The 10,056-nt window shown below is 33.9% G+C and overlaps 1 protein-coding gene across 1 annotated transcript in view; it reads right to left on the bottom strand.

The window, feature by feature from the left end:
• Positions 1 to 10,056, bottom strand: part of KCNH5 (potassium voltage-gated channel subfamily H member 5) — a 520,057-nt gene that overhangs the window by 91,545 nt on the left and 418,456 nt on the right. Inside the window, exon 9 of the mRNA XM_044662009.1 lies at positions 9,357 to 9,609. Coding sequence (XP_044517944.1) covers positions 9,357 to 9,609 — 253 coding nt within the window. The remainder of the gene's footprint in view (positions 1 to 9,356; positions 9,610 to 10,056) is intronic.

Genomic DNA, 10,056 nt, shown 5'->3' with positions numbered 1-10,056 from the left:
TGGTCTACTTAAAAAAATCCTAGAGAATCAACTAAAAAGCTAGTAGAAATAATCAACAACTTTAGCAAAGTTGTAGGATGCAAAATAAATGCACATAAATCATCAGATTTTCTATATATTTCCAACACATCACAGAACCAAGAGGTAGAAAGAGAAACACCATTTAAAATTACCCTAGATAAAATAAAATACTTAGGAATCTATCTACCAAAACAAATACAGGAATTATATGAACATAACTACAAAACACTTTCCAAAAAAGTAAAACTAGATCTAAACAATTGGAAAAACATTGAGTGCTCATGGGTAGGACAAGCTAACATAATAAAAATGACCATTCTACCCAAATTAATTTACTTAGTGCCATACCTATCAAACTACCAAAAATCATGTTTACTACATTAGAAAAAACTATAACAAAGTTTATTTGGAAGAACAAAAGATCAAGAATATCAAGGGAAATAATGAAAAAAAAAACATGAAGGAATGTGGCTTAGCAGTACCAGATATTAAGCTATACTATAAAGCAGTGGTCATCAAAACAATATGTTACTGGCTAAGAGATAGAAGGGAGGATCAGTGGAATAGACTTGGGGTAAGTGATATCAGCAAGACAGTGTATGATAAACCCAAAGAGCCCAACTTTTGGGACAAAAATCCACTATTTGACAAAAACTGTTGGGGAAATTAGAGAACCATATGGGAGAGATTAGGTTTAGATCAACATCTCACACCATACACAAAGATAAATTCAGAATGGATGAAAAACTTAAATATAAAGAAGGAAACTGTGAGTAAATTAGGTGAAAACAGAATAGTGTACTTGTCAGATCTCTGGGAAAGGAAAGATTTTAAAACCAAACAAGAGTTAGAGAAAATTACAAAATGTAAAATAAATACTTTTGATTATATTAAATTAAAAAGTTTTTGTACAAAGAAAAACAATGCAACCAAAATCAGAAGGGAAACAACAAACTTGGAAAAAAATCTTTATAACAAAAAATTCTGACAGAGGTCTAATTACTAAAATATACAAGGAGCTAAATTAATTGTATAAAAAATCAAGCCATTCTCCAATGGATAAATGGGCAAGGGATATGAATAGGCAATTTTCAGATAAAGAAATCAAAAGTATCAATAAGCACATGAGAAAGTGTTCTAAATCTCTAATAATTAAACGTTAATGCACTGCTGGTGGAGTTGTGATCTGATCCAACCATTCTCGCTGGCAATATGGAACTATGCCCAAAGAGCGATAAAAGAGTGCCTGATCCAGCCATACCATTGCTGGAATTGTACCCCAAAGAGATCATAGATAAACAGACTTGCACAGAAATATTTATAGCTGCGCTCTTTATGGTGGCAAAAACTGGAAAGCAAGGGTATGCCCTTCAATTGGGGAAAGGCTGAACAAATTGTGGTATATGTTGGTGATGGTATACTATTGTGCTCAAAGAAATAATAAACTGGATGAATTCCATGTGAACTGGAAAGACCTCCAGGAATTGATGCAGAGTGAAAGAGCAGAGCCAGAAGAACATTGTACACAGAGACTGATATACTGTGGTAAAATCGAATGTAATGGATGTCTGTACTAGCAGCAATGCAATGACCCAAGACAATTCTGAGGGATTTATGGAAAGGAACACTACCCACATTCAGAGGAAGAACTACAGGAGTAGAAACACAGAAGAAAAACAACTACTTGGACCCTTGGGTTGTTGAGGACATGATTGGGGATGTAGACCTGAAAAGACCACACCCATTTAACTATCAAAAATGTGTAAATAAGTCTTGACTGACCACTCATATTAAAACCAGAGGAAATGCGAATTAGCTACAGGGGAGGGGATGAGGGGTTGAGGGGGTGAAGAGGAAAGTAAAAACATGACTTATGTAACCATAGAAACATTTTCTAAAAATAAAATATTATTTAAAAAATAAATTAAATGTGATAGTTTTGGCTCAGATATCCTTGACTTTTCTCCAGATTTGAGCATTGTTGACAATACTCCTTGTTCTATACTCCTTCCTCCCTTGACTGCCTAAGTATTGCTTTCTCCTCATTTTTCTACCTGTTTGAAATCTCTACCTTCTTAGCCTCATTTTCTAAATTAAATTTAATTCAACACATATTTATTAAGTACCTACTATATGTAAGACATTGCGCTAGTTTCAGGTGACATAAAACATTTTGACTTACAGTCTATTTGGAAAAGTATACATATATATGTATGTATGTATACAAATATATCCATGTGTGTATATATATGTGTGTGTGTGTGTGTGTATGTTTTAATTTTGATATCAGAAGAAAAAACTAAATTCATAGTCAAATCAATTTTTAAAGACTAATTAAGTTGTTTGGGAGTGGGGAATGTGTGTATGGGAAAGTAGTTCTTACATATACATCCTTTGATATTGAACCCTGGACATAGAAGAGCTCTTTTGAGGTGTGGTTACTGTGGGAAGGAAGTAAATCATATGATATCTTCCTTTTTAAATGTGTTGTTCTTGCTAACTTGGTGCTAAGAAGTAGCATATCATTATGAATAGAAGCTAGTCATTACATAAGGAATACCTGTATGAAAGTTCTATCTCTGATACATATTGGTTGTAAGTTTGGAAATGATGTTTTTAAGGATCAGTGCCCATTGCGCTAGTTTCAGGTGACATAAAACATTTTGACTTACAGTCTATTTGGAAAAGTATACTTATATATGTATGTATGTATACAAATATATCCATGTGTGTATATATATATATATATATATGTGTGTGTGTGTGCAACTAGCGCAACTCTAATATTACATGTTTTACACTTTGAATTCCCTCAACTAATGAACTCATATGTTATACACCTTTTCCCCAACAAAAACAGTATTTTCTTTCCATTTCCATGCTCATTTTTTTGTGAAATTCCTTATTAACCATTTTAAAACATTTCTCTACATAAAGATTGTTCTTCTTGGATTTCATGGCCACTATATACTTAAACTGAATTGCATTTGTTACATGTATCATGTGTAACAAAGATCTTCAGATTTTTTTCCTCTGCTATGATATGGCAAATGCTATACAGTAGGTTGAAAGTAATACCCTTGAAAATTTTCCAATACCTTACTATGGGGTGTAGGAGACCCTAAGTTCCTAAAGTATACATCACTGAGAATTGTCAGGCAAGTTCTAAATGACTTACAAAGGTTGGCCCAAGTCCAAAGAAGTTCCTAATAAACCATATGATCTCCAGATGGCAAATTTTTTTTGTGGTCATAAAAATTACTAAAGCCATGAATTAAGGTGCATATTGGTAGGGATTTATGTCATTGGAGGGAGAATCCATACTAGTTGACTCCATGAATCTTTTCAAGAACCAAAGTGTACTTAAACAAAATATCTAATATTGATGAAGGCACTTGAAATAAGTAAGTCTAGATATAGATAAACTCACACTCCTAAATAGATATAGCCAAACTACTCCCCCTCCCAAAAGAAAAAAAATAAATCCTAGCCTATCTAAATTAAGGGCACATATAGAGGATGAGCCTGTGATAGTTTCTAGTGGTTCTATGAGGCAATGAAATAGGAAGAAGAATGTGGCTATATAATAATGAAAATATCCACCCATATGATATATTTGACATATGTTCCAGATATGCTTGATGCTTTTGTTAGAAATTTAACTACCAATGCACCAGGTAATGATTTTAGTGTATCATGTTATACCTTGCTCATCAGTATAAACCTTTTAATATTCTTTTTCTTTATTCCCATTTTTAGAATTTTAGAATTTAGAATTTAGACCATTGCAACAATATAAGATTTTTTCCTCAATCTTTCCTGGAAATGATGAGGTGTTACTGTCTTATTGGATACCAAAGTAATATTTTTTAAATACCATTGTCTTTAACTATGGTACTTCAGTGCCCTTATTCTCTGGAGGAAAGAATTATTTCCCCTTGTTTTATAGGAAAATAATCAGAATTTTAAAGATACGTATTTGGTAAGAGACATTTTATACTGTGTCAGGAAACCTAACGTCTACACCGGCACTGTCACTGTCTGTTTCGATTTTTGTATGTAACTTTCCTTTTTGAGGCTGCTTCTTCCTCTGTGAAAACAAGGAAGTTAGACAAAATGACCATTAAATTCTCTTACACTTGTAATATTCTGTGACAATGAAAAAGTATTTTTCAATTTTTAAAACAAGTAATAGAAATATAATACAAGTGTTGGGGTGGGGTTTTCTAAGAGTTAGAGGACAGAATGGGAATTGTACATATCAAATGGGGCAAATTCCTACAATACCAAGTCCAGGAAAAATGTCAAGGAAATGGTAAATTTCTGCTACTCCTTTTCAAAGTGAGCCCCCAAATCACCTCAGCCAACAAATACTTGATACTTGCCAAATTGGAAGTCATGCTGCCCAAGAGCAACACTGCTTTAGAATATAAAACATTTGTAACATACTATTAAGATGATTGGTAAGATCATCTTGTAAGACAGTGAAAAGGAATGGAAACAAAAATAAGCATCCAGAAATGTTCATTTTAGGCATACATACATAAGCCACATAATCTCACAATTATACATAGATGAAATTGACAGCTACAGTTCACATCCCAACAAACTAATGGGACATAACAATTTAACTGAATTTCTGTAATAGTCTATTTTCATCATCAGTGATAGCAGAACCACCAAATTTGGACCCAGATATCTTAGTGCTCACTGTTCTATAAGAAGAAATAGAAATGGAACTTGGGAAGCAGTTGGGAGGAATACCTGGATCAACTCAGTCTTTCAAAGTACTGAAGGTTTTCTTACAATGTATCCCAGGAAGGGGATAATTTTAAAAAAATTCAAAAAATCCAGATGAAATTTGTACTCTCCCCTTTAAGAAAAAGATGATATAGATGTTATCAATACTTAGTCATCAATGTGCCTATTATCTCACTTTACAATATCTAGTTTTTATGAGAATCAGCACTTTTAGGAAATTATGAGAATTAACCAATTCTGCTTTGTCTATTTCTGGGGATATACTCAAAGTCTTTCCAACATGGTAGAAACTTTCAGTGCTTTGACTCCATTTGGAATAATATTAGACCCTAGGGTCACCCCCCCCCATCATGATGGAGCTCACGAGAGTAGGAGTTTGTGGATTCCATAATACTTAGTATATCCATAACTATAAAAATACATAGCATTTATAAAGTTCTATTATCTCTTTCAAATCTTATAATAACACATTTATAGATGAAGAAACTGAAACAGAGAAGTTAATTGACTTGCTCGGGGTCACACAGGTATTGAATTTCTGAGGCAGTATTTGAACTCAGGTTTTCCTGACTCCAATATCCACGACTCTATCCATTGGGCTGTGTAGACAACAGTACATCTGTCTTGGACAAGCACTGGAAATAGAAAATTATTTTGATGTAGAATTGACTACAAAGATGACAGGAAGCATATTCCAAGTTGCCCTGGAAAGGGCAAAAGACAAAACAACAAATGAAAACATGTTTAAATGAAATCTTTTCTAGTAGTTGTATGATTGTGAATCTTAAAGCATCAAAATCTCAAAAAAAATCAGATAAGCTGAAGGACAATGGTAGGGGATGGATGGCAGGGGGAGATAGGCCTCAGAATATTTCCATTGATAATGTAAGGGAAAATAGTGGTGTAAGGACTGCAATCAGAAAAGGATGTGGGTTAGTCAGATAACAGTGTCAAAGATAATTGATAGATTGCCTGAATCCTTACATGGTAATCATAAAAAGTAAAAAAAAAAAATAGAGGTATAGGCCTTTGGGTAGAATATAAATAAATCATTGAACAGGATGAAAGATGTATCTGTGCCAATGAAGGAAATACTGACTTTATTGATGACAACACAGAACTACTGGAATACTAAGTAAAAAAGTTCCATTTTCCCATAGCCCACTGGGCAAATGCCTGGCCACCTGGAATAAGAAGTTGCACAGTGAAATGCACAGTGAATAAGATGGTGATTTCCATTCATTTCATTTCATCAAGTAGAAAGAAGACAACACATTTCACTCTGATACTTCTGAGTAAGAACAATTGAATGGTTCTAGTGAAAGTGAATTCTGTCAGATTTGTGATGAGAATAATTGATATCCTAAGGTGTCAGTGTGTATCTTTATTGCATCATACTAGTAGACAATCTACTTTTTAATTTTTTAAATGAAACAAAATGTTTTTCTGTTGTGTTTCACCAAGCAAGTAATTGTCCAGCAGAGAAAACTAGTCTAGGAACATTACCCCTAGGTTTCTATTACTCAGAATAAGATTGCTAAGGTGAGGCTATGATTAAGAAAATGAAACAGAACAACTCTAACAACATGTGGACCTGTAGTTAAAGTAATTCATTAAATGGATAGTTCACCAAACTTTGGGTCTGATATTATTTTCCTCCTTTCTTGGATAGAATAAAAATTAAAAACTAAATCCTCCTATTGTGGACCTGTGACAATGGTTTGATTGCGTTTTCTTCCCTTGGCTTTAAGTAGCCCCAGAGTGCTTTCTGTACTATGAATGCGTCTTAATGTATACCCATTCACCCCAAAGTATTGTCCTGGGGAAATATGTCTTCTATGAGGAATTAAATATAACTCTTTTATACTGCAGTAAACAAAACAAAAAGCAGGAACTCTGGACAACATTTCACATACCCCAAGTGCCAGCTCTGAAGTGCTATAAGAGGTAGATGTAATAAAAACTAAAACAAAACAACCCCTGGAAGGCATTTAGTTATAACAAAAATATCATTTTCAAACACTTTGGGGATAGTTCTCAAACTTCTTTTGGATCCTTCTGTGCTAGATAGAACTTTCTCCTATAATTGAAAGACAGACCTCTTACATTCTCTGCAGTGCCAAATTTTCCCATGAAGACTCATTTCTCTTGCAATTCTACCTGTTTCTAAAATTGGGCTTGGTGTAGCCATTTGCTTATTTGTGAGAGATTCAGAGTTGTCGTCATTGCTGTTGCTTTGGAAGAAACTCATTTCTATTCCTTTCTATTACTAAAACACATCAGTTAAACTGTAATAGCTAGAAAGGAAACTAAATATATTTTTGTGGCAAAGTGCATATGGCATTATTTTTATTGCCTTTTTATATTAAATCTGTTAATGAAAGTTAAAGTTTAAGACTAGATACATTTTCATGAAATATTGGCATTTGAAATTTTTTTAAACCATAATTGACACTTTGCAGCTCTAGCCTATATACAATAAAGGATGATTATCAGAAAAACTACAGCATCTTGGAATTATTAAGAACCTAAAAATTATTTGATCTAGTCCAGTGGCAGTTAGGTGGCACAGGAGAGGACTAGACTTGGTGTCAGGAAGGTTTCAATTTACATATAGTTTCAATTACATAATATCTGGGCAAGTCACCTCTCTGTATCTCCATTTACTTATCTGTAGTATGTAATATAGTAGCAGTACCTATCTCTCAAGATACTGGTCAAGATAAAATGAAATACTATTTGGAAAGTGTTTCCAAAATCTTATAAAGTTTTATAAATGCTAACAGTCATTATTTCTGTTGTATTTTTTGTTCTATTTGTTGCATTTTTTAAACATTTATAATTTGTCTCTGGCAAATTGCTATTCACTCTCTTCTTCAGTATGTTTGGTGATAGAATACTCACTGTCTTCGAAGGTAGTCTAGTTTCATTATTTAAAAAAAAAATTCCCGTATTAAATTAAAATCTTTTTTTTTCAGATCCTTACCTTCTGTTTTAGTACCAGTTCTAAGACAGAAGAGTGAGAGTGGCATGGGATAGTCCATTGAGACTTGCCCAAGGTCCCACAGCTAGGAAGTTTCTGAGGCCAAATTTGAACCCAGATCCTCTGAATTCCAGGCCTGGTTCTCTGACCACTGTGATAGCTAGCTGCCCCTTAAATTAAAATTTTAACAAGTAATTTCCACTTGTTGATTCTATTTATTTCTATTCAAAATTCATTTATTACTTCATTATTATCTTTTTAACATGTATATGGAATTCACTATTCTACTATAAATTTAATATTTAAGAATATGCATGTACCTTTCCCAGAGAAACAAACATGATGTAATAGAAAAAGGATTATTTTCATTGTCAGAAAACCTGGGTCAAGCCCTAGTTCTGATGCTTACTATATGATCTAGGGTAAGTTATTTAACCTCTCTGAGTCTCAGTTACCTCTTCCATGTGAATACTTGCACCATAGGGTCATTGTGAAGAAATGTTTTATAAAGTATTGTATAGGTACATATTATTATATTTTCATGAAACATTCATTTTCCCTTTCATTTAGTTTATTTTATTCAACATATTCTCACTCAACCTTTTTTCTTTTAGTAATAATAACATTTGTCAAAGCTGGAAGAAAGTCCTTTAGTCCAAATCAATTTGAAAAAATGAATCCCCTACAGACTATCACAGACAAGTATTCATCCAGATTCTGCATGAAAATATCCAGTAATGAGTTACACACTATCTCCTAAGGTAGCCTATTCCACTGTTGGACAACTATAATTATTGAAAAACTTTTTTTTAACATTGAACTCTTTGCTATTGCACATCAGTTTTAGTATACTTCCTTTTTCAACAAATCATCTTTTTTCCTGGTTAATATTAAAAAATATAACCAGTTTTCAAAAATGTTCCCCCAAAATTTAAACTATCATCTCATCTAAAATGAATTTAATTATATTGTGGTCATTCTTTCATAGCAGCTGCCCATAATTACCGCCTAAAATGGCTCTACTTTACTACTCAGGGCTAAGTCCAGTTTATTTCCTTTTTATGTTAATACCAGTGGGGATGCTATTCATGAAGAAATTTTAAAAACATTTTAAAGAGAACTAAAAAATCTAAATCATAGTACCATCTCTGTCACTAACCATCTTTACATCCTTGGACCTCAGTTTCCTCTTCTGCAAAATGCAAAAGTTTGACCAAGTTATTTCAAAATTGTCTTATTTCACTATTCATTCTTAAAACTAAGGAATATTGTGATGATAAAGAATGTTAAGGTTGCCAGTATCACTAGCCTAATAATGTGCATCCCACAAAATTGTCGGAACTATTTTATTTATTTTGTTGATAAGTCTTTTCTTGTTTGTTTCTAAGTCCAATTTTTATTAGGTTACTTGGCCTTTAACCAATACTAATTTTTCTTGACTCAAATATCTTATCTGTGTCCTACTAACATCTATCCTTCATCAGGAATCCAACTTCCCACATCATCAAATTCAGGCAAATTCCCCTTTTAGCAAAGTTGAGAAACAAAATATTCTTCAGATATTCTATTATGTTAGGAAAGCTCACAGTACCTAAAATAGCCACCACCTCATCATCCTGTATAACTTCGAGGGATCCTGATACCACAAAGCAGAGGGCATCCACACTTTCTCCAGCATGGTAGATGAGGTCTCCTGGAGCACAGTGAATTGTTTGGAATTCCACTGCCAAGGCGCGTAGGCATCCATCACTGGCCAGTCGGAAGGCAGGATGCTCGTTAAATACCTTGCGGTTCAGATGCACACAGATATCTGCTCTCATGTCCTTTGGACAAATGGAGAGGACCTGAAGATAGTGAAAAATGAGAGAGAAAGAGAGAGGAGTGGGGAAAGAGACAGACACAGGCACAGGCAGAAGGAAAGAGATAGAGGCAGAGGTAGAGAGATGGACAGAGAGAAAAAAAGAGACAAAGACAGAAAGAGACCAAGATACAGAGAGACACAGAAAGAAAGGCAGAAGTAGAAAATCAGAGATCAATAAAGACACACAGAGAGAGAAAGAGACACCCAGAGAGACCCAGAGATAGAAACAGACAGACAGAAACACAAAGTTAAGAGAAACAAAGAAAAAAGAATATGGACATACAGAAAATGGGGAAGAAGAAAAGGAAAGGAGGGGAAATCAGAGAATAGACAAAGAGAAGAGGAAAAATGACAGGAAAGGAGAGGGAAGGCGAGTAGAGAGAAGAGAAAAGAAGAGAACAGGAAAGGAGAGGAGAGGAGAGGAGAGGAG

Source organism: Gracilinanus agilis, chromosome 2 (assembly GCF_016433145.1).
Source record: "Gracilinanus agilis isolate LMUSP501 chromosome 2, AgileGrace, whole genome shotgun sequence".
NCBI lineage: Eukaryota > Metazoa > Chordata > Mammalia > Didelphimorphia > Didelphidae > Gracilinanus > Gracilinanus agilis.
Note: the sequence above shows the minus strand (reverse complement) of the source record. Positions and strands in the feature narration are given on the sequence as shown.